A 26,108-nucleotide genomic window follows, 5' to 3' on the forward strand; every position below is an offset into this window, starting at 1 on the left:
CTCGATCAAACATTTTCGGTTTTCCATGATTTATGCCCTTTACAATGTAAAGTACAGAAGCTACTCATAATGAAAAGACAGTCATAATCTTCTTACTCATATTTAAATTTAGTATCTTTCATAAACATGTATTTACATATTTTCAACACAACAACAACAACAACAACAACAACAACATATGTACACTGTACAAAGTGTTTAGTGCAAAAGGCAGGTCATCATTTATACTGAATAGCACCAAGAGCTGAAAGGTCCACTGGAGCATGGTGTTCTCTTCGGAATAGCCCTGTGCTTTTGCCTGAAGCCACACAGCAGATTTCTTAACCGTTTTCAACATTATAATGATGTTGGGGCTGAAATCAGGCTGATTTTATGACATAAGCAGCCACAAAATCAGCTGGCAATAACAGGTATTAAGGTACAACCTACTGCAACAAGATTTGGCATAAGCATCACACAGTTCCAGAAACCTGTCTGGGAAAACTGAACATTAGCAAAAGCCAGACTGTAAGGTAGGAGGTAAGGGACGCTTCTGGCTACCGTCTGGCCCCAGGCAACATCAGCAATGCTACACAACCAAACTTCAAGAACAAAGACATTGCAAATAAACACAAAAATGACAATAATAATAATAATAATAATAATAATAATAATAATAGTCCTCATCATAATTTTTAAGTAGATAAGTTTTATCTATAGTGGCAACAGTCAGTGCTAATAATCCCCCAACCTCAGTATATATCAAGTTTGTTTTCATGTCAGGCACAGACTATTTTTATAAATGATTAATGATCGGTTTAATAATAGTTTGTTAAAATGTTATTAATTAGGCCATAAACACCTAAATAATCACCAATAAACAGTTGCAATGCATTATTAAAAAGGCCAAAAGAAAGCAGTTTATATATATATACACACACGTATGTATTATGTATGTATGTGTGTGTATATGTAAGTATTATGTATGTGTGTGTGTATATATGAATGTGATGAATGTGAATGCATGATGAAGCTGTTTAATAGCACAGATGAACAATGTGTCACTGCTGCCACTTTTATGTGTTGTAATTGCTTACTAGTGGTTTTTAAGACATTTATGGCATAAATAAAACCATTAATACCCCAAATTAAACTATTCATCAACACCTTACAAGGGTAGCCCTGTTATTTTGATATTTCAAAAGTACAGCAAAGTAACACTGGAGGCTCTGAGGTAATGTGTCTTCTGATGCTGCAAGACTGGACTACAGAAACAAACATTGGCTAAACCTGCTGTTATGAAACCAACACAACTAAAACAGTGCCATCACTGCTCACTGTGAGGGCAGCTTGTACAGTTTCTATGATGTAATGTGATGTCATGGATCGTCACTGGAAACAAACTGCTGATACTTCAGATAATCTCAGTTCCCTCAGAACTAATCAGCACCTCCAGGCCCAAAACCTCTAATCTGTGAAAGCAGACCTAAAAATAAGGATCAACTCAACCTCACATTAGTACAGTTAAATATATGAAACACACTGTTTTAACATAAATCAACAAACGAAAAAAAAAAAATCCAATATAAAGTCTCACACATGCTGTTAGAGCAGAGCCAGCAGCATGGAAATGTTGATGGGCAGTTCAAGACGTTCCTCTGTGTAATGCATAGCTCTGACCTTCTCAGGTGGGGAGAGCAGAAAAGCTACAGGACCTACACGCTGTTCTACACAAGTAGCACAGAGAACACCACCCTCCTCCACACTGTCCATCTAGAACACAGAAACAGACACAGCATTTGTATTGACAAAGTCATCTACAGGAGCGTCTATGGGAGAGCAGTACAAACACACACAATGACAATTCCTAGGCGGTTTCCAATAGCAGAAACTTACATGTCTGACAGGGACTTTGCACATGCTGAGGGGCGACTCCTTGGTGATGAGGTTGGGGCATTCTCTGGTACTGCATCTGACAGACTCATCCTTATTCAAAAGAGTACTGCTCAGCTCAGACCTCAGGAAGTACTCCTACAGTCAAAGAAACAATGCATGTTGCTCAGAGGTTCCAGACGGGCTTGATTAGATCAGTTTGAGATGCACTGTTCATTTATTTATTTATTTATTTATTTATCAGCACAAGAGAAAAAGCAGTAAATATACTTAAGAAAAAGTACTCAGAAGCCTCAACAACTGAATATAATATCAATATATTTAGTATCTAGTGTGTCCACTCTGTCTTTGTTACAGCTTCCATTTCAGTTTTTCCCAGAAATCTGCAGGGATATTTTTTCCAAAGTTCAGTCTTAGAAACTGCTTCTCACAATCCAAGCAATCCCAACATATTCAATGATATTGAGGTCTGGACTCTGGGGTGGTCAGTCCATTGTTCTGAGAACACCAGCAGCGTCTTTGTTTGATCTGCTATTTTTCCCTTTTTTGTCTATTGTTTCCTTTCTAGTAACTGCTTCTTTACAGCTACACATCTTATAGACCCATAGCGCTGAGTTGTCTTCTCACAGTGTGGATATTTTAGATCTAAAGGAAGAGTGGACCTTAAATTTTATAGCTGTTTATATGAGAATGCTAGTTTTGGGGGTCTACCAGGTCTCGCGCAGCTGTTAGGAGTCTCATTTTCTCTGCAGCTTTTAATAATTTTTTGAACTCCAGTTTTGGAAACACCTGTTTGTTCACTTTGGCTTCACCCTTTCTTAAGCAAGTGGATCATCTTACATCTAATCGCCTCAGAAATATCTCCACAACTAAGTAATACTGAGCAAGTAAAATGAAAAAAGTACTCACTCCTGCAAGAGTGAGGATATTGCAGATACTCTTGGTGATGTATAGTGATCTCCTGGCTCGAGTCACAGCCACATACAGCAGGTTCCACTCATCACCATCAACGTTCCTTATTCCTAAAAGGAGACAGAGTCACTATACGGCATACTGGGGAGATCATCTATGCGCACTGTTCCTCCACTGAGAGCAGATTCTCCAGGCTGCACATGGAATAACTGGCGCAAGTCAAAGGAAACAATTTTCTATTTCCACTGTTCTCGTCACGGAATGACAGATAAAATACAAAGATGCTACAGTCTGCCGGTGCCTAAACCTGCTTTTGACAGTCAGGGAAACCTAGATTTATAGTCAAGTGCATCTGGATTGAAGAGGAAGACACAGAATGAGAACATAAACTCTTCACACCAGCTCAGTTTTGATTGTTTCACTCACTAAATCATTTAAAATCTACCATTTTATGATGATCATAAATGTTTTACGATGTGACACTAAGACAAATTCAGTGATCTACAGAACATCCCACATAGCTAAGGCACAGATTTAAAAGGACACCAACCTGGGCTTATGTTCATTCTTTGTAGGTTGTGTCGGGAACAGGGCACTTTCATGAAGTCGTCCGTCACAACCACCGTGTCAAACTCCAGGCCCTTGGATTTATGCACCGTGCCCAGGATGTAATCTATAACGCCAAGTCAGAAAGTTCATGAGGACCTGTATGGCACCTTTTTCTACAGTTTCATTTAATAGTAATGCAACTGAATCAAAGCCTGATCAACTGGTGTATTTTGGCACCTCTAATAATTAGCATTCATTTAACATTCATTATCTGCTTCTCTCTCTCAGACCTGCAGTGTCTGGGCTCCTTTGGGCGCAGTTGTAGATGCGTTCCACTAGCTCAGGTATGCGTGCGTTGTATTTCTCCACCACAGAGAGCTTGGCCTCCAGCTCACGGTCTTCTGTGTGTGTGGCGTACTTCTTCAGGCCTGCATAACCCCCGAGCTTCTCCTTACAGAATGAACGGATGAATGAGTCCTTTATTCTTAGGTTATCTGTGGATGAAGAACAAACCTAGATTTTCCAGTGTTGCCACAGTAACACATGACAGTGCTTGTGGTGTACAATCAGGATCGGCCAAGATCAGAATTAGCCGATTTTTGCTTTAAACAAAAAAAAAAATTCTTATTTTAACTTTGGCTGATCTGTGTAATCAGGTAAGAGCACTCGCACTGTATCTGCAAGCTGCTGCTACTCCTATACCAAAATGTCACAGCATAATTATACATAACTCATCGTGCTAAATAGCCAGTTGGCTCCTACTTCTGCTGTAGCAAATCAATTAATTCAAGTTATTTTTCTTTTGAGAAATTAAAATATCATTTTGAGCCATTAAAGATCAAATAAATGTTATTTATGTTACAACTTTGGCAAATAGGAAGTACTGTGTTCATGTGTTCAGCTGGCACGCACACAATCTCAGAAAAACAGGTACGAAACCGTCACTGGGGCAGTGCCCCTCTTGTCACTGGGGTGGAACCCTCAAAGATATATCTCAGTACCTTTAGTCAGGGAACATAACTGTACCATAATCCATTGAAATTATATATTCTAAGTTGTGTTGACTCCACACAGCCCGTCTCGTCTCTAGGCTTTTTATTTTATTGCTCTGTTTTAAAACATTCGGTTATGAAAAGGTACAAATACGAACTTTTCACCTGGAAAAAACACAACTGGACTTTAAAACCACTGTTGTAGCTTTGAGGGAACATTTACATTGTTTGGACCTTGATAAACGAAAAATGTACCTGCACAGAACCTTTATTTCTAACAGTGCAATGTAAGCTTTGGGTTTAAAAAACGTAAAAATTGGCCATTTTGCAGTAAAGAAATTGTCCAAAAAGTCACACACTGATGAAATACTGTGTTGTTTAGCCGAACGCTCAGATGGGCTTTAATAGAGCTTCTAAGAGAAGATTCAAAAGCTTCACTGACCCCTCATACGTTTGACTTCCGGTTGCATTAGAATCCAGATATCCAGGATTTTCTTCAGGCCAAAATTTTCAACACCCTGAAACACAAGAACTAGATTTTAATCAAAATGGGACAGAAATGTAACCATTGCTACATTTGTTGTAAACATGACTACTTGCCCCCTATAGAGAAGCCACAGCCGTCCCAAAGTGATGTTTTTAGGTTTAAAGACTAGGAAAGCCCCCTTCAGATGATGTATCTTTGAGGTGGAAGAAACTTTTGAAAACCTATAGGTGCTTTAGGGCAGATACATGAGTGCAGGCTGTTTGAACTGTCTCCCCCCACTAGCTGGCGAATGCAGAAGGAAGCCAGATAGTGAAAGTTTTTGCTAGAAAGCCGAATATCACTTCTGCATTTTTTAGCCTCTACATTAACAGATTTATTCATCGTCTTAGGGAGGATTCCCAATAGTTGTATGGTGCGTTTGCATAATGCATGCTGGGTATTGTAGTGAGAGAAGATGACGAAAGCACAAAACGGATACAAAAATGTGAATTTTGTCAAACCGATGAGGCTGGGGGATGAAATGCTGTGCTACTAAACACTGCATAACATGCCGTAATATATCAGATGCTAGTTTTAGGCCAGAACTGCCCTTAAAATCTATGTAACTGTTCAACTGTTGATCTGTTTTCTCAGCAGAACAGACAGTTTTACATTCATCTGTGTTTGATGACTCACCCCGACGATGTGGATCTTGCAGTTGGAGTTGGCGTCAGTTAGACGCACTGCTTCACTGAACACGGTCACATTACAGCGACACAAAATGGCCACCTTCCCTCTAACCTGCGTCGTAGCCTGTTTTATAGACTCCAGTGTCTCCCTGTCCTCTCCTCTCACACTGCCTGAAGAAATACACACACACAGAACCAGAATGTATCACAAACTGACTTTCATTCCTAAAAAACACACACACGTCAAAACAATAGCTACGCTCCAAATCTAGGCTGCAGTCTAGGTGGGCTGCATTTCTAGTCCGTCGCATCATCAAAGCCGTCATCAAAATTTCCAGTCGCTCCCAAAATCCTTTGTGCACACATCTTAGAAAATTGAAGCAAGTTCAAGAAAAACGCTAACAGATGGAACCACCACACATAAAACTGATGTTTAGTTTGTACTACACATTGTTAATAAGGGCCAGTTAAAGGTATAAAATAGTAGAATATACAGAACATTAACTCCTCAATATCTGTTTAGGAGCTCAACTGGACTTGCTTCTAGTGCGTTAAACAGTTTTTCACTTGCAGGATAGCATAACAAATTAATTTTGTTTGCCAGTAGAGATGGATGATATGGCAAAAATATCATATCACAATAATAATAATACACAACGTATCACAATATTCTAAAAAATAGAAACAAGGCACAAGTACTGCTACATTTAAAAACTGTGAATACAATTTTATTCCATTTTTTACATACTGCACTGCATTTAATCTAATTAAACAAGACCAATTAAGCTCTCTTTGTAATGAAACATAGTTGGTCAGTGCTCTTTAGGTACTAACAATATTCACAATAGGCTCAGAAAAGTACACTGTTTATCTTGATAAAATCTACCACAATAATGATAAAAATCATCACAGCGCCCACCTCTACTTGCCAGTACTGTCTCTATCACTGTTTCATTCCAATGATGTGACAAAGCAGACCGTTCTGTTTTGCATTATATTACATTATACAAAAAAGGAACCTTCACAGGACAGTGCTACCGAGGACCCACCCTCCTCAGCTGCAGCCTAGTGTTTGGAATGCAGCTCATCTTACAGTAAACCTACCATCCTGGTGTCCACCAACCAAAATCTTCTTCACTTTTTTGCAAACATCCAGTATTGTGGCTCCGATGTAAGCAATCTCAGAGCCAAACCTGAAACTCTGCAAAAGATAAAGACAAATAAATAAACATGGTCAAAAGAAGTCGAGAGCAGCACAGCATACAGGGATAAAGCCTATTTATGAATATGCCGCACTCTGGATAGATATTCTCCAATAAAAGGAAAATATAGTCCAGCGCTAAGCTTACTCCCCGTCTTGGAAACTCAGACCCTCATTGTTCAGTAAAACTGCCATTTAACTTAATATTTGGCCCCCACTATTAATACAAGAGGGTGTCACTTTTAAATGTTGCTGTTGTTGGAACGAAACCTCATATCTCCATTTTTGTTGTTTTTTGGGATAATTTGAAAATGCCTGATATCCTTTAAATTGTGGGTGAGCTTCATGCTGAATGGACCAATAGAAATGGCCCAAAATTACTTGGAAAAAAGTCTGGTTCCACTGACTTACATTAAAAGTCATGTATGTTTACTTCTCCTATAAAGTTATCATTTTGGAGATACGAGGTTGTTCTGACAGCAGCGATCTATATGTGTGGGTGCTTGTACCTGTGTTAGGTAGTAGAGGTGTGTGTGTGGAACAGCATACAAAGCATTGACAGCTCCTCTGAAAGTGTAAATCTGCTGATGGGGATCGCCAACCAGGATCTTTCCGCAGCGCTGAGAGAGCATTATGTCCATGATCACTGAAAACAAACACAAACACACACCCACACAGTGCACAGCCGTTACTGACAATGGTAAACACATCTAACTGTCAGAAACCACAGAGCAGAACAGAAAGAGCAGAGTGAAACAGTGGATCCTGTACCTGGAGTGCAGTCCTGAGCCTCGTCAATGAAGATGACATCATAGCCTTTCAGCACAGGCCTCTGCATCTGCCACAGTTTCAGATAACCTGCAGACATGACCTCATGTTACAAAAAGCACCAACAAGCACACTGAGGAGTGAGGGGTGTACTTGATTTTCACCAGCAAAGTGAACATGTATTAACCTTTGTGTACTAAAAATGTATCAATTCAGTTCACTTACCATCATGGGTCATGTGGTACGCCGTTTCTCTGGTGGGCTCAAGCTCTATCATTTTGTCCCAGATGTCTTGTGCATCACCAGCAAACAACTGGAAAGAGGCAGACAGCACTAAATATTACAAATGCTGTAGGTGTATAGTCGTGACCCTGACCCACTTCATGCTCTCAGTGGAATTTTACTTGCCACAACCACCCACCTATTCAAATTTCAACATATCCTACTGTCTGAAGAAAATACAATGCATTGCAAGTACAGCTTAAGTGTCCCAGTGGCTCTGATGAGTTGTAAAATTTTGAAAATATAATATTTCATGGTTTCCCACAGCCATTTATAGCTGAATTCCACAGCGCCTCTACTCAGAGGCATGTGAGTGGGCACCCCAGCTGACCACTCCACTGAAGCTGGGGGTAGATAGGTCACTGGGTTGTTCTGTCTGGGCAAATAATGTGTGAAGCATGTGATTTTCAGATTGTGAAAGCGAGTCACTTTTAAAGAACCGTTTAAAGAGCATAACAATACAGAGACCAAAAAACAAAAGCCATGCTGTGAGATCTGTACGTACCTTGGGTACCTAGCACAACTATTAGCCTATACTCTAACCTGCACTGGTCAACGCAGAAATGTGCACTGTAGTGGTCAGGACTGGGATATTGTTTTTGTTTTGTTTTTTTTTGCTGGACTGCAGCCAGCCTACGAATTGATGTGAGGCACTGAGTGAGAGAGGAACTGAGCTGTACACATTTAAAAAAGATGGTTCTTTAAGGGTCCTTTAGTAAAGAAAATGGTTTTGTATAGAACCATGAACACCCAAAGAACCCTTTGCATGATTATAGGGTCCTTTGCATCATGAACGGATGGAGAAAGTGCTGTAGATGGTACTATACAGAACCTTTTTGAAAACAGTTCTGTATAGCACCAGAAAGGGTTCTTCTATTGTTACAAGATAGACATTGTACACTCTTAAGGAAAGATGGTTCTTTAAGGGATCTTCAATAAAGAAAATGGTTCTATTTAGAACTATGAACACTCCAAGAACCATCTGCATGATTAAATCGCTCTTTGTATCATGAAATGGTTCTTCAGATTGATGGAGAATGTGGTGTAGATGGTTCTATATAGAACATTTTTTAAAAGGGTTCTATATAGCACCAAAAAGGATTCTTCTATTGCTTTGATGTTAAGCTGCTTATAACATTAGAAGAACCCTTTTTAGTGCTATATAGAACTCTATATATAGAATCATCTAAGGCACATTCCCCATTATCCTGAAGAACCCTTTCATAATGCAAAGAACCCTTAAATCATGCAAAGGGTTCTCTGAGTGTTCGTGGCTCTATATAGAACCATTTCCTTTACTAAATAACCCTCAAAGAACCATCTTTAAGTGTGTAACAACAGAAGAACCCTGTTTGATGCTATATAGTACCCTTTTTAAAAGGTTATATATAGAACCATCTACAGCACATTCTACGTCAATCTTAAGAAGAACTACTAATGCAAAGAACGTTTAATCATGCAAATGGTTCTTCATTTTCAATACTAAAGAACCCTTGAAGAACCCTCATTTTTAAGAGTGTAGCGTTATCAGACACAAACAGCAGGTACTATACACCACTAAATACCCTCCCAACGTCAACAATGCCAGGCTAACAAATAAAGTAAGAAAGCAGAAATGCATTAACTGAAGCACATCATGCATCTTACAGTAACGATGACCAATAACAACAGGTCTATCATGTGGAATCTTTCTTTCATCTTGCTGTATAATTTACTCAGCATTTTCCGTGTGGCCCACCGGTGGTTAAGCAGAGTGTTAGACAAAATTCCACGTATCATCGCTCATTTTCCACCCACGGTCCAATTTACTTATCTTTCCTTCCTTCCTTTCTTTAGTTATACTTTGCAAATTAGTTAAGTACCTAATTTTAATCTGGCACAGTGTCAGCAACAACATTTTCTATACTTTTTTTTAATATCTGGCCTAGTTATTATTTTTTCTGTCTCAGTTGTTTGTAATATTTGTCTTAGACTATTTTCTAAAATAAAAGGCTCTGTGTATTTAAAATCTGTTTGAGGGGATTAAAAAACTAGTTAGAGCTTGTATGCAGGACAGTAATCCGGGTGGTCCGAGGGTGGACCAGCAGTGCAAAAAGTCAGTGGGGTGCCGACTTTATCAAGCCAGTGGACCGACATACGCTCGCTATCTGGGTATCAGTCAGCTCTAAAGTTACAATGTCAGTGCAATTAGCATACATGCTAGCAGCTATAAAGCGAGTCATTTTTCCTTATTTTTACACTCTTAAGAGTGTCTCTCTCAAGATTTAGAGTAACTATGGACATTACGTGTGAATTAGCCCTTTGTAAAGAGTTCACCAAGTTTATATCAGCCAGCTCTAACGCTATGTTAGTGCTATTAGCATACATGCTAGCAGCTAGAGAGCGAGTCGCTGTTTTTGCTCTTATTTTACACTCTCAATATTCAGACTAACTGTAGATATTGTGTGAATTAGCACTTTGTAAACAGTTTATTACGTTAATTTCAGCCAGCTGTAAAGATATAATGTTAGTACTGTTAGCATATATGCTAGCAGCTACAGAGCGAGTCATTTTTGCTCTTATTTTTACGCTCTAAACATTTAGAATAACTGTAGACATTATGTGTGAATTAACACTTTGTAAACAGTTTATTACGTTAATTTCAGCCAGCTGTAAAGATATAATGTTAGTGCTGTTAGCATATATACTAGCAGCTAGAGAGTGAGTCATTTTTGCTCTTATTTTACACTCTCAAGATTCAGACTAACTGTGGATATTATGTGTGAATTAGCACTTTGTAAAGAGTTTATTAAGTTATTATCAGCCAGCTCAAAAAATCTAATGTTAGTGCTATTAGCATATATGCTAGTGGCTACAGAGCGAGTCATTTTTGCTCTTATTTTTACACTCTCAATAAAAAATGTACATTTCGCTGGACTCTACACACGATTCTGTGTAACTGTAGACATCTATGAGGGCAGAAACTCTCAGAATCTGAGAGACATGTTAATGTTACTATTCTGAAAACAGTCCGTTGTAATTAAGACTTAGCTGGAGAGCCTGTTATATCTGTCTTCAGTATTCATTCAACACAGCAGCAGACACATCGTGTCAATTATTACATGACTCAAACAAATCCATGAATTCCAGCATGGATTTATCCACTACTGCTCCTTTGCCAGCACTGGATCAGAGAGTTTCTAGTGATGAATTTGTAGACTATTCTGTAGCACAGAGCCTGAAACGCCACTTCTGTCATAATAACAGTCCTGTATGTACTGTTTAAATAAGGTAACACGATTTACTTGAACAACTACTGAACGTCACACTTAATAACAATAATAAAAGTAATAATAATTTTGCTATAATATCCAGTTATGTTGAAGTTAAGCTAGCTAATGTCTATGCAAACGTTTGCCAGTGCCTCCTTTTGCAAGTTGCTGCCCTAAGCCATGTGTCTAAAGGTGAAGGTCTGTGCATTACCATTTTTTTGGCTTCATCAGGGCACTCGTCACGGCCGTTAGTATTCCTGTACACTTTCGGGACGTGCTGGGTGCCGATGTATGTATCTGTGGAGGCGCAGAAATTGTTGATAGTTTGCGTCACCACCTTGGCATTGACGAAGCCACCGCGGCCCTCGGGCAGCTTCCAGGCCACCGTGAACGGCTGCACGTTATTGCACAGCTTGCCCAGATTCCTGTACCTGGGGGTAATCACAATCTCTCATCAATGTGGACTTGGTAACTACCATTAGTTACCATTAGGTTCACCAGAACTGGGAAGATTTAGTTTTACAAATTTATTTTGGAAATGAGTGAATTCTATATAAATGACTACACAGAACTCTACAGGAAGCTATTCAGACTGACCTGTGTCCAACAGCTTTATAGGCCATAGAGTGAATTGTCCTGCATTCCACATTGCAAGGGAAACTGCTGTCGGCCTGCGTCGCCACTGATTTGTTGAAGGAAACGTAGAGAAAGCGCAGGTCTGGCCTTCGCTGGGCGTACTTCACCAGCGTGGTTGTCTTTCCAGTGCCTGGGACAAATAACAACACTTCAACAAGCAGGACTAGCTTTCTGACGCTTATAGGCAAGGGATCCATCCATGCTTCAGTTTGTTGAGGAGAACTGGCCCTGGACGAATGCTGTTATTAAAGAGCTATAACTCCTTATTATTTTATCCTTTTCTTATGTTAGTAACGTCTCTGCTTGTTTGTATGGTAACATTTGTGTGAATCAGCACTGCAAACATTAAAAACCGGGATCTTAGTACCTTGTGTAGTTGACTTTGTGGCAAGATTTTAAAATGATAACTCTGTCAGGCAGACCAGTAATCAAGCTTAAACAGCTAGCACAGCCAAAAAATGAGCACAGTAAGTGGTGATTAACCATACAAATATAGCCTGAACTGCAGCGTTCTTACCAGCAAAAGCCATGATTTTGACAACGTGGTCTCTCTGGATGTCATGATTGAGGATCTGCTGCTGTTCGTGAGTGACTTGAAACTGCTTCTGGCTGAGCGTGGAGACAGCAATAAAGATCACACTTCACACTTTCACAGTTTGCAGAGCACTAACTGGTGTATATAAGCTTCCATTACTTGTTAGCCACCTTAGCCCTGTAGTCCCAGCACAAAACTCTAGATGTAAATTTTGAGTACATTAGATTTGAGGCTAAATCATCACTTTAATTGCCCCTACCTGCCATCTCCAGGACTCAGAGGCGGCGGCGCATTCTCAATCAGGTGCAGCACATAGAAAATATTGTAATGCCACCTTATAGAAGGACGAGACAGAAAAGAGCCTATCGTTAAGAGTCTCTCGTCCTATAAATAAACAAGCCTCGTAGATTCTCACTAAGTGCTACACAACAAACAATACAGTCTTTCACAGACTGGCTATTACATGATGATCACTTAACCTGAGCGCATACATCTCTCAATCATATCCACTCAGCTGCCAAAAGTGCACACTCGGTCTTGCTTTAAACATCATTGTCCACTGAGAGTGGACACTACACAGTGCTTTCACACAGTCACTCAGGTGTAGATTTCTCACCCCTCTATGGAAAATCTCACCTGTTACTGATGGTTATGTTAGTATTCCTCATTGCAAGCAGCAGGGTGGCCACTGCCCACAGGTACTCAGAGACCCCACCTGGGGTCAGGAGACATCCAGAAGTACGTAAGCGAGCCACAAGGTCTAGGACATCCTTCACCCCATCTGCCAGGATCAGCATCAGGGCCAGGAGAGACCATGGGTTTGGCTCCTGCAGCACATGAAGATTTCCTGTGAATCATTTGTTTAAGTTTGTCTGAAATACAAACCTTATTTTCAAGAAGTTGGGTCAGCATGTGAAACAGAAAGCAGTCCACTTCGACCACTATTTAAACAAAAACAGCAAAAGGACAAGATATTTCATGTTTTACCTTATCAACTGCATAATTGGTTGTAAACACACACTCATTCTGAAATTGATGTTTGCAGCTTGTTACAAAAAAGGTGGGACAGAGAAAATTTAAGACTACAAATGTGAAATGTGAAACATTTAACAGGTGAAGCAATCATGCTTGGGTATACATGGAACATCAAGGATGGGTAAAGTCCTCGCTGAGCAAGGACGGCTTGGCCAAAAATGCTTCAGCAATTAAGATTAAGAGACCCTTATTAGTCCCACAACGGGGAAATTTCACCTCAGCAATCTAACCCATCCGTGCAGTGAAACACCACATACACACTAGGGAGCAGTGACACTTGCCCGGAGCGGTGGGCAGCCCTATCCACGGCGCCCGGGGAGCAGTTGGGGGTTAGGTGCCTTGCTCAAGGGCACTTCAGTCACGTCCTGTCGGCTCAGGGGATCAAACCGGCAACCTTCCGGTCACAAGGCTGGTTCCCTAACCTCCAGCCCATAAGTGCCCCACCAGCAGTCATGACAGTTTAAGAATAATGTTACTCAATGAGTGATTGCAAGGATTTTAGCCATTTCACCCTCTGTGGTGCACAGCATCACCAAAAGATTCAGGGAATTCAGAGAAATCTCTGTGTGTAAAGGGCAAAGCCAAAAACCACAACTGTATACACATGACTTTCACTCCCTCAGACAGCACTGCATTAAAAACCAGCATGCTTCTGTGATGGACATCACCACATAAACACAGTGCGTCACTGTATCCACAAGTAAAAGTTAAGACTGTACTATTTTTACACCTTCTAGGCGACGTCCATATTTTACTTCAACATGACAATGGCAATCCACATCTTGCATGTGTTACAACAGCATGGCTGCATAATCAGAGAGTGAGGGTGCTAGACTGGCCTGCCTGCAGTGCAGAACTGTCTCCCACTGAAAACATGCAGCATATTATGAAGTGCAAAAGTATGAACGTCCCATTCGGCTGCACAGATGAAGACTTGTATTACAGAAAAATGGCAATAAAAATGACTTCCAAACTGGATCAGCTGGTGTCTTCAGTCCTCAAACTATTACAGTGTTGTTAAATGGAAAGCTGATATAACACAATGATGTTCCTGTCCCAACTTCTTTGGAATATGCTGCAGGAATCAAATTTGGAATGAGCGTGAACTTAAAAAAAAATAAATAAACAGAAATACAATTAACTTACAATTAATTTGTATTTACATACAATTTATTAATATTTGAGGAGTGTTTGGGGGGGGGGTCCTGGCAGAGACACCACTACATACCCCATCGATGATCTCCATGTCTGGCAGCCTATGCTTCATACAGGCCTCTGCCTGGGCATACAGCCGATGGCCTTTTACGCTCAAAGAAACGTCCTTCACGTTCACCCGTCTACTGTGTTTGAACCGGGACATGTACCTGCAACAACAGCATAGCAGTATAAGGATGCTGCCACATTACATTAATGAAGAACAGTGTGAGTTATGAACCTGACTTCTTGAGCAACCTAAGTCAAGAAGGGCCTTCACCCAGGTGTGTGAGACCGCGGGCAATGATGGGCCTGACTAACCAGGGCCATCCCCGAATGGGGGCCCTCTAAAAGTCTTCGAAAATTAATTGATTTTGGTTTTGATACTCAGTTATAATAAAAATGATTATTTAATTAAAATAAAATTTTCCATGATAAGTTCTGCTTATCTACACTGCCTCAAAAGCAAAAGTGGTTTGATCCTCTGGTGCACACATCTATCATTAGCAGCTGCCCTCCAATTCCAACCTGGTTAAAATGAAACCAAACTAAATATTTCAAAAATGGAAGGAGAGAGAGAAAGCAATAAACGAGCAAATAACTTCTGAGCCGCTTCTTTAGGAAAACAGGCGAGCCTAAAGTGCCAAACAGTAAACATGTTGTAGTAGCTAGCTAGTGATTTGCCATATCTATGGCGACTAGCTACATTTGCAGTCATTTGTAACAAGAACAAGCTGATAAAGACGCACAGGATTTGATTCATCGCAACAAGTATTTTTTTTTTTAAACACAGTGTCTCCGTGATCAAACAAAGTTAGCCTCAGCACACCAGCTAACTTTTAAAACATTAGTTTCAGAGGCAGTCAGTTAGGTGAGCTCACCAAATTAGGCAGCTGATAGGCGTTCCAAACAATGAACCATCTGCAGAGCAGTTCCAGTGAAAATGACAGTAATTACATTTATTTTTTTATTTTTTTAGAATTCCCCTCTATTACACTGATTGTTTTGAAGATAGACCAAGTTTAAGTCCAATTCTTATTAAAAGCACAAGTCTAATTTGGCTCTTTAACCCTTAAATGTATACCAACCAACCTCATAAAGAAATACATTACAAACTTTTGGTGCTACACCCCTGCCTTCACCACAATAAGTCTTTAACCAAACTGAGTTTTAGCTGGGGACCAATTTAAAGTTAACTAGTTAGCCAGCTAACAAATGAATCCAGCACTGCAGTTTGCTGAAAAATGTATCTTCGGCACTGTTCAGTTGTTTTCAAGCACCATGACCACTTTTTCTTTTGACACTCAAGGTGTTCCGCTGAAAGCTCTTCAGAGCTTAAGAACTTCTAAACACTTTAAAACACTTGAAACCACATTTTCCTCACTTTGAAGAACTTAATCATGTGTCCCCAGGAAAAACAAGCTTAAACTACGTCACGAACCATGAGCATGAAAGAGTCAGCTTTAATAGGTTGCAGTTGCTGGGTTTTAAAGATTCTCTGAGAGGCATTAAGAGCCTTACCTCACCATGTTCAGCACACACAGATCATCAGTTTTAATGATGCTGTTGTCATTAAGCAGGGCCTTGACTTCCTTCACTGCCTCCTCCTCCCACTTCTCATATCTGTAGTATAACTTCTTCCATGGCATAAACTACACCAGAAAAACAGACCTATTGTGAGATGTGGACAAAACCAGCCAGTACCAGGAATCACGGTATTTTTTAGCTAAAAAGAAACAGTCTCATCTAAACTTCACACAATTTTAGATTTAGAGTAATGACGTAAAAGGAACACACCTGAGGATCTGTGACGATATCTCTCCAGCGATGGCAAACCAGACTGACATGGCGGTAGAGGTCATCTGCTGGGAGGTGAGCAAAAATAACACTGAGTATCTCTTCTGGTAGGTCCTGAAATTGACCCTGGGGCACATCCAGACCCCCATTCACCCCCAGCAGCCCGTAGTGAACATCAGGAAGGCTCTCCACAGGGTAGTCTTCATACTCTTCTTCCTCCTTCTTCACAGTAACATAAGAGTGTCCTGTACTAAAGGTAGATCCTGAAAGAGTTCCCCAGCTGCTACATCCCGCTACCCTCCCCTCCTCGTCCTCCTCTTTCTTTATTGAACTTCCACTCATCTCAAACTCCTCATCGTCCTCAAACATGTCTTCAGTAATGCCTTCCATGTAGTCTTCTGTCACTTCTTGTTCCTCATCCTCCTCTTTTGGTATGACATGTCCATTCTGTTCATCTTCTGTCTTGACTGTAGGCTCATTTTTTCCTTTTTGGGGACTGCTGCTGAGGACTCCAGTGGAAGCGAAGAATTCGGTAATGCCTCTCTGGTGTCTGCCACCTTCTGTCGCTTTAAAACAAATTCAGAGGCCTTAAATCGTTGTAAATGCAGTGGTATAATACAAGACCACATCAAAAGTCAGAGAATGTATTTAATGTTCAGTTGAAATGGCTGTAAAGTACAAGGTAATATTATTTTTAGTTACGGGGGGTTGTTGGGAGAGACAACATACACCGATCAGGCATAACATTATGACCACCTCCTTGTTTCTACGCTCATTGTCCATTTTATCAGCTCCACTTACTATATAGGTGCACTTTGTAGTTCTACAGTTACAGACTGTAGTCCATCTGTTTCTCTGCATACTTTGTTAGCCCTCTTTTACCCTGTTCTTCAGTGGTCAGGCCCCCCATGGACCCTCACAGAGCAGGTACTATTTGGGTGGTGGATCATTCTCAGCACTGCAGTAACACTGATGTGGTGGTGGTGTGTTAGTGTGTGTTGGTCTGAGTGGATCAGACACAGCAGTTGGTAACAAACTACTGAGTGGAATCAGGCATGTCTGAGCAGAATAAAAATCAGACTCTAGCCTTCCAGGACTCTTGTGTAGTTCCAGACCGTCATCAGTCCAGTCAACATGAGGCATGGTGTCAAACTATTTGTCAATCCCGATCCTAAATTAGTACCTCTCTGCACATCTATGTGTCCATTCCTGCTCCCAAAACACCTGACTCAAATAACCAGCTTAATACCAAACCTTTCCTGTGTGCTAGGCAGTGGCACACCAGGACCAGGACTGAGAGCCACTGGAGGGAAAACACTGTGACTGTTAAATTCATACCTCTTCTTCTTCTTTTAGTGGGGGTCCTTGGTTGAAGCCCATGATTCGGGTCATTGATGTGCAAGTTGACAGAGAAAGGCTCTGTGATAGACTGGCTGCCAGCTTTGCCTCGGCTCAAACCGTAACACTCTGATGCGCTGAGGTGCCTGCGTTTGGCCTTCCCTAAAAACCCAGAGAAACTGTATTAACAAATACTGCGGAGTAGAGATGGGCGAATACTGAAATATCAACACATCCGACCCTGAAGCTTTATTTTAAGAATCTATTCTTATTTAAAAACATAGATTATAATTGTAACCAGTAACTAACATACTTTGTCATGAAATTAAATGTGTATTTGATGCTGAACTGGAGGGGATTCTACTGAATAAATGTATAGAATATGAACTACCTATTCCTGGCCTCTTTATCCACTCCTGATACACAAAATATCCAGACATACCTAACATAATTTTAATCATAATAGCCACAATGTCTTGAAGAGCACAATTTTATAAAAATGGTTGATGCACAGGTACATACCAGCTTAGACCAAATCAGACAGTGTAATAAAGCAAACACTTTCAGATTTGTTTTCTTGATGTCTGCATTTACTATTTGTTAACTAAGAATGCATGGTGATGCCACAACCATGTTGGTTTGCTTAAAAAACAGCATAAGACTGACATACTTCAAACAGATATTTGACTATTTGTAAACATCAGTATCGGTACATTTGCATTACTCGGTATCGGATCGAAGCGATAATCGGTGGTATCGCCCATCCCTACGGTGGAGAATCTGGACACACACAAACAAAACATGCGCGTTTCAAACTTTCAAACCCATGGCTAGTAAAAAATACCAATGGTCTGTTGTAGTTAATACGGACTGATATTTAACGTTAGTGTTAGTGCCATTTGTGCTTTAGTAGCTACTGTACTGAAAACTAACTGCAGTTTCTACAGGTTCTTGCTACAGCTAACCTAACCTACAGCTACTGAGTGGCTGCGGGCACCTTTCACAGCGGACTCCATTGCCGAATAAATGAGTCCTCCTGTCGAAGGGAATCTCGAGATTTAATGCCCTGCAAAGACCACCATGTTATCCCATTGCTGTTTTGAACCAAAAGCCAAACAACCACGAAGTTAAATGGCCATGCAAACCCTTTCCAGTGGTCTTCAACCACGGTGATAGTATCGCTTTGAAAACTTCCGGACCAGTCGCTCCGCTCATTTCATAATAAAAGTCTTGTTTACAATATTTCAAAAACAAATACGGAATTCAGTTTCAGTGACATTGGACGGCGTCATACAATAAGCCGAATTAGACATCGAAGCAACGCCTTATTTTCTATTGTTTGTTCTTTTTATATCCTTCGCTGTCCTGATTTGCTCTCTTTCGCAGAAGAGAAAGCGCTAGATGGCGGTAATGTCGTATCAGCCATAGAGAAGCCAAGGAAAGCTGTTTGGGTTGTGCAGAGACCTGGCTACTCTTATTGTGTTGCAGTAACTCTAGCCCAGTGGTCACCAACCGTCCTCCAGGAGATCTACTTTCCTGCAGAGTTCTCTAATTAACCTGCGTCTAACACGTTGCCATCCCTTTGCCTGTCACTAATGCATCTGATCCAGCCAATAAAGAACTTTTGAAGGAGTTAATTAGCTGGAGCAGGTACACTATATTGCCAAAAGTATTCACTCACCCATCCAAATAATTGAATTCAGGTGTTCCAATCACTTCCATGGCCACAGGTGTATAAAACCAAGCACCAAGGCATGCAGACTGCTTCTACAAACATTAGTGAAAGAATGGGTCGCTCTCAGGAGCTCAGTGAATTCCAGCGTGGTAGTGTGAGAGGATGCCACCTGTGCAACAAGTCCAGTTGTGAAATTTCCTCACTACTAAATATTTCACAGTCAACTGTCAGTGGTGTTATAACAAAGTGGAAGCGATTGTGAATGACAGCAACTCGAAGTGGTCAGCCATGTAAAATGACAGAGCGGGGTCAGAGGATACTGAGGTGCATAGTGCGCAGAGGTCGCCAACTTTCTGCAGAGTCAATGGCTACAGACCTCCAAACTTCATGTGGCCTTCAGATTAGCTCAAGAACAGCGTAGAGAGCTTCATGGAATGGGTTTCTATGGCCGAGCAGCTGCATCCAAGCCTTACATCACCAAGTGCAATGCAAAGCGTCGAATGCAGTGGTGTAAAGCGCCGCCACTGGACTCTAGAGTGACCAATCATGCTTCTCCATCTGGCAATCCGATGGACGAGTCGGGGTTTGGCGGTTGCCAGGAGAACGGTACTTGCCTGACTGCATTGTGCCAAGGGTAAAGTTTGGTGGAGGGGGGATTATGGTGTGGGGTTGTTTTTCAGGAGTTGGGCTCGGCCCCTTAGTTCCAGTGAAAGGAACTCTTAATGCTTCAGCAGACCAAGAGATTTTGGACAATATCATGCTCCCAACTTTGTGGGAAGAGTTTGGGGATGGCCCCTTACTGTTCCAACATGACTGCACACCAGTGCACAAAGCAAGGGCCATAAAGACATGGACGAGCAAGTTTGGTGTGAAAGAACTTGACTGGCCTGCACAGAGTCCTGACCTCAACCCGCTAGAACACCTTTGGGATGAAATAGAGCGGAGACTGCGAGCCAGGCCGTGTATGAAGGCAGACGAGCAAATACTTTTGGCAATATAGTGTATGTACAGAAGTCCATGGAGGCCATGAGGTAATTCTAATTTTCTGCACTGTTATCTTGAGATCATGACCTAATTTTCTTGACCTAATTATCAATTTATCTTGAGAAAACAACTTTTGTTATCTTGAGTTCACAAGACATATAAGCCATGATCTCAAGATAACAGTCCAGAAAAGTCTAACTACGTCATGGTTTCTTTGGATTTCCGTAGGTGTGTCAGGTTGTACCTGGAACAAGAGTCGGCAGGAACGCAAATCTCCAAGTTCAAGGTTGGATACCAGTGCTCTGGCCAGTGTCCAGCCCCTGGTCCTCTTGGAGGACGGCAGCCCAACACAATTTCGTGACTTTCCTGCTCAAGCACACCATGCTCAACACACCAGGTGTAGTGAGTGTGCTGAAGCAGGGCTATCACCAATACTGTGCTGGATTCAGCATTTTTCAACATAATCTCTATGTTCCGCATCTGTAGCCTACAGTCACTTACAATATGCAGTAATTTAACTGCATTTCCCTGTTTCTGAGGACAGAATCACACATTATGCATGAAAATAAAATTCCATTTGTTGTAAAAACATTTCTGTAAAACATTTTACTTTGCAGTCAAAGGTGAATTATGCTTTAAATACAAACACAGTTCTGAAAAGGTTGGGACAGTATGTGAAATGTTAATAAAAACATAATTGTGAATTATGTTTGATGTGTATTAACCTGAAAACAGTACAAAAACATGAGATTTGATAATTTACCTTCATTAACATAGGTTTATTTGTTGTTGTTTTTTGTAAACATTCATTCCAAATTTAATTCCTGCAACACATATCAAAAACATTAATACAGGAGCAAGTTTACCTCTAATATGAAACATCATTTTGCCTTTTAACAGCACTTAATTTATAATTTGTTGACTAAAGAAACCGACTGATCTAGCTTTTTTGCCATTCTTCTATTATAAAAGTCTTCAGCTGCACAACCGTAAAATGCCTTTGTTGTCATACTTTGCGCTTCATAATGTGCAATGCGTTTTTAATGGGAGGCAATTCTGGATGAGTCCAGCACCTGAACTCTCTGATTACACAGCCATGCTGTTGTAACACATACAGATTGTGGCTTGATTTTGTCATGTTGAAAATAAGCAGGGACGTCCCTGAAAAAGACGGCATCTAGAAGGCAGCACATGTTGCTCCAAATTGTGCATATATCTTTAAGTAGTAATTAGGCCTTCACAGATGTACAAGTTACTCATGCCATGGGCACTAAACCCCCCCATACCCTGGCAGACCCTGGCTTTTGAACTTCATGCTGGATGGTCCATTTCTTCTTTGGCCCAGAGAACATGACTTCCATTATTCTGAAAGATTGTCTTGCCAGACCAAAATACACATTTCCTGCGCATCAGGTAATTTCAGAGGAGCTCAAGCCTAGCCAGCTTCTGGACGTTGTTGACATACGGCTTCTGTTGTGCATAGTACAGTCTTAACTTGCATCTGTAGATGTGTTTATTGACAGCAGTTTGCCAAAATATTCCTGAGCCCATGCGGTGATCTCCATCACAGAAGCATGCCGGTTTTTAATGCAGGGGTGGAGGGTCATGGGCATTCAGCTGTGGCTTAGAGATTTCTCCACATTCTCTGATTCTTTTGATGACATTATGCACTGACGAGGGTGAAATACCTCAAATCCTTGCAGTCATGCATTAAGGAACACTGGGCCTTATTCAGCAACCGTTCTTAAGAAGAAATTTCTTCTTACGCAGTTTTCACGAAGATTCTGACATTCACCAATGTTTTCTTTTTTGGGATTTGTTCTTAGGTAAGAACAGAATCTACACACTCAAAGAGCACAAAGGTGCGAACAATTCTGCGGTTTAAGAACACGTCATGAATCTGACATAAACTTTTTCTCAGGATCTTTCTCAAGAACTAATTTAAGAAAAACCTGAATTAGTGGTGAATGAGGCCCAATGTGCTTAAAATGTTGTATTATTTGCTGATGCATTTTTTGCAAAATAGTGAGCCTTGACCTATCCTTGCTTGTAAAGGCCTTTCTTGGATGCTCTTTTCATGTTCTAGCACAATTGCATCACAATTGTGTTTCAGATGTGCAGCATTTCACAGTGTTTCCCTCTATCAACCTTTCTGGAACATGTTGCAGGCATGAGTTTCAGAATGAGTGCATATTTACAAAAAACAGTGAAGCTGATAAGATAAAACATTTCATATCTGACTTTTGTTTTAATACAGGTCACACAGGGTTTATAAATCACTGCTTTCTGGTTTGCATTTCTCATACTGTGCCAACCATTTTTGGACTGAGAAAATTAAATGCTTGCTGGATGAAAAAGTTCCAAGACTGGAAACTTGATTCAACATGTAGATTTGAAGACTTCTTCTTTAGACTCTGTGGCAGAAGAACAGAGCCCAGAATCCTAGATGCCATAATCCATAAAGGAACTCCAGCATTTATCAACATAATCTCCTCCACATCTGTAGCATACAGTCAATTATGGTGGTCAGTAATTTCACTGTGTTTTCTTGTTTCTCTGTATTTATATAGAAAAGAATAGAATCACACTTTTTTTACATGTGGAGCACAATTTTGCCGGTAAACATTGGTTAAAACATGATTTTTAGAACACTTTTTTCAGAGATGGGACTAGTTTTCCAGGAATAAGCATTTGTGTTAATACATTACAATGTAATGGTGTGAGTCAATGGTTTTGGTAAAACATTCTCATCTCTGTCTCATCCAAGAACTACATGTGTAACAGTTGAATTGTCATTGCATAGTCATGTATTTTAAAATTTACCAGCTGCCCAGTGGCTTCTGTTAGAGTGTTTAGGGACAACCTAGAGAGTCTTTTACTAAGTACAGGCTTTCACAGGTGAAATTATGACCCATGGTAATTGACAGTACAACACAGATGCAGCAGTTTAGGTTGGAAAACGCTGGGTATTCCTTTAAACATGACTTCTAAACCTGACATCACTGAAGTGCACTGGACTGTGGCCCTGAAGTGGCCCTGCTCGGCTCTCAGCAACACAGACTAGCCGTCCAGACTGCCACACCCTATGTACAAATCATTTAAAATGCCCACTTCATTCTCAGGCATCAGTGGGATGTTGCTTGTGTGGTGAACTTCATGGAAGAGAGTCTCCCTGGACCAGTGTGTGAAATGGAAGTTTTTCTCATCTTCATCAACTTCAGTGTTTTTGTAAGTATATGCTCATTCTGAATTTGATACCTGCAGCATGTTCTAAAAGACTTGAGACAGGAGCGATTTAAGACTAGGAATGCTGTTAAATTTTCAGAAAACATTTTAACAGAGGTAACGTAATCACACTTGGGTATAAATGGAGCATCCAGGAAAGGCCCAGTCCTTTATGAGCAAGGACGGATTGATGCTCACCACCTTGCCACAAAATGCATCAGTAAATAGTCCAGCAGTTTAAGAACAACTTTCCACAATGAACGATTACAAGGATTTTAGGTATTTCACCCTCTACACTGCAGAATATTATGAAAAGATTCAGAGAATCTGGACAAACCTCTGTGTGTAAAGAGCAAAGCCGAAAACCATAATTGACCTTCAACCCCTCAGATGGCTTTGCGTTAAAAATATGGGCTCGGGACGCTATCCATCATTACATCAACAAATTCAAATTAAGACTGACCTGCACGGTGGAAGCCTTATGGCAACTGCGCCCAGAAACCCAGCCGACCTCTCTTACACAGTGGAAACGTCTATTGTGGTCTGATGAGTCAGACTGTTTAAGGACATAAAGGATGTTGTGTTCTCTGGGCCAAAGAAAAAAAGGACCACCCAGACTGTTACCAACATAAAGTTCAAAAGTCAGGGTCAGTCATGGTATGGGGTTGTTTTAGTGGGTACCTTGCACATCAGTGAAGGCACCATTAACACTAAAAGATTTATATACATTCTTAAAGCAACATATGCTGCTTTCTAGATGTTGTCTTTTTCAGGGACATCCATTCTTATTTCAACATGACAACACCAAGAAACATTCTCTACATGTTACAACAGCATGACTGTGTAATCAGAGAGTGCAGGTGCCAGACCAGGGGTCAGCGACATCCGACTCGTTACTGCCCTGTTGCGGCTCCACAGTAGAATTCGATTTTTAGGTAAAAATAAAACAATCCTCCTCTGATCGTTCTAACACGGTTTTAACAATAAATGGTCTTAAATGCTGGAGTTAATGTATAACTGCTAATTCACCCTTTAACCCTGAAGGTTAGTGAGCAGACTGCTGGTCACTGTAGCAACACAGACAACAATCTCACCTAGATGGCAGCTAACGAAAAGGCAAGGAGAAAGATTTAAGGCAAACATCAATAATTTGGTGACGAATGGACCCATTTGAATTCATTAGGAAATCTAGCTGGTTTCTTGATATGTTTAATATGCGACGAGAAACTGTCAAATGATAAAAAGTCGTGAGGCTGGAGTTTCTCATTCGCCAGCTTCTTGTTCCAATTTTCCAGTTCCATCTTAAATGGTCCAGCAGTTACATTCTGGCACCTCAGGCAACATTTAAGGTGGAATGGGAAAATTCAAACAAGAAGTTGGCGAATGACAAGCGACTTCAGCCTCATAAAAAGTGAAATGTTGAGGGACATTTTACAAGAAACTGTTCTACCTTTGCGGAAAAGTTTCCTGCTGGAGATGTGAGAAAAGCGGCTATAGCTGAGCTAAAGTTTAAAGCAGAGCAAAGTAAGTCTGTGTTTTCGTTTATATTTTTTAGCCTATACTAGTACATTAGAACATACTGACACAGACAGATTTACAGCCAAGATGGTAAAATGGACATACAATTTTGTGGCTCCCAAGGTGGTTTGATTTTTGTTGAAAGGACAAAGTGGCTTTTCTTAACATTTGGGTGGCCGACCCCTGAGTTAGACTGATCTGCGTGACTCCTATTGAAAATGTGTTGTTGGTCATTATTAAGTGCAAAATGCAACAGCAAAGGCCCCATATAGTGTACTGAGAAATGTTCAGCCTTTAAAACTTATTTGATCCATATGAACTTCCAGAAATGACGTGGTACAACACAATAAAATAGCAGTACAAATAATTACAAACAAAATTTTTGTGCATTTGTACTTACTAGAGTGACCGATCATGCATGAACTGTGTCACGAAAAATTATAAGTAATTGTTGCATTCCATTGGGATGAACCACGTCATTTCTGGAACTTCATACGGATCAAATAATCAAGAACAAAGAATCCGTTTGAACTGTGCAACAAAACATCAAGTTACTGCATCAGATCTCTTTGTGTGACATATTTCCAACCGAGAAGAAACATTCTGAGGTGATAATCACTGAATATGTTTGCTGATGACCACTTATTCACCCTTCATTTAACAGTACATACTGATCTAAGGGTCTTTATTCTACCTTTTTATTCTATTTTATATTTTATATTTATACATTTTCCCCCAGAGGTCCACTTACATTGTTTATGTGGGTTTATGTACCAAAAACAGTCATAATTTATTCTTAAACAAACATTTCCCAAACTGTTTATTTCTGTGAATTAACCAGGCTGTCTTTGTTACTGTGCCTTTAAGGCTGATACATGTAAGTTAAACATCCTCTGTTCTGATTGGCTGCTCCATACTGTGTCTCATTGAAAGAACAGTCTGGGCAGAAACACTCTTTGTAACTTCACTGTGAATGAGGCAGGTATATGTGCTTGTTATAGTGAGATCACAAAAACACTGAATTCAAAACGGACTGTTTTTGCAGCATTTGTTTCCATATACGGTCTGTATGGACTGAGGGGTGAACAGTATGCTTTGAAACAGTCTGCATATTTCAGCAAACATCTTTTATTTTGTAAAATCAAGGAAAATTTGGTTTCCCACAGTGTGGGCCTTTTAAGAAAGTTCA

The 26,108-nt window shown here is 40.5% G+C and overlaps 1 protein-coding gene across 3 annotated transcripts; it reads right to left on the reverse strand.

The window, feature by feature from the left end:
• Positions 1-149: 149 nt before the first annotated feature.
• fbxo18 (F-box DNA helicase 1) lies at positions 150-18,747 on the reverse strand. 3 transcript variants are annotated; one of them, XM_036563797.1, is made up of 22 exons: positions 18,515-18,738; positions 18,242-18,297; positions 17,518-17,679; positions 16,180-16,745; positions 15,904-16,034; positions 14,417-14,552; positions 12,790-12,980; positions 12,413-12,487; positions 12,136-12,227; positions 11,580-11,748; positions 11,194-11,413; positions 7,675-7,762; positions 7,453-7,539; positions 7,191-7,327; positions 6,585-6,681; positions 5,488-5,651; positions 4,768-4,843; positions 3,624-3,827; positions 3,335-3,457; positions 2,782-2,894; positions 1,876-2,010; positions 150-1,752 (listed from the first exon to the last, which is right to left on the reverse strand). In XM_036563797.1, exons 2-22 carry the CDS (start codon positions 18,279-18,281, stop codon positions 1,585-1,587), a joined length of 3,174 nt encoding a protein of 1,057 aa, XP_036419690.1. In that variant the 5' UTR covers positions 18,282-18,297; positions 18,515-18,738; the 3' UTR covers positions 150-1,584. The 3 variants fall into 3 exon arrangements, with proteins under 3 accessions (XP_036419690.1, XP_036419689.1, XP_036419691.1); XM_036563796.1 differs by lacking the exon at positions 18,242-18,297 and having other exon boundaries at positions 18,663-18,747; XM_036563798.1 differs by lacking the exon at positions 18,242-18,297.
• Between the last annotated feature and the right edge of the window lie 7,361 nt (positions 18,748-26,108).

This window comes from Colossoma macropomum, unplaced genomic scaffold (assembly GCF_904425465.1).
Source record: "Colossoma macropomum unplaced genomic scaffold, Colossoma_macropomum, whole genome shotgun sequence".
Lineage (NCBI taxonomy): Eukaryota > Metazoa > Chordata > Actinopteri > Characiformes > Serrasalmidae > Colossoma > Colossoma macropomum.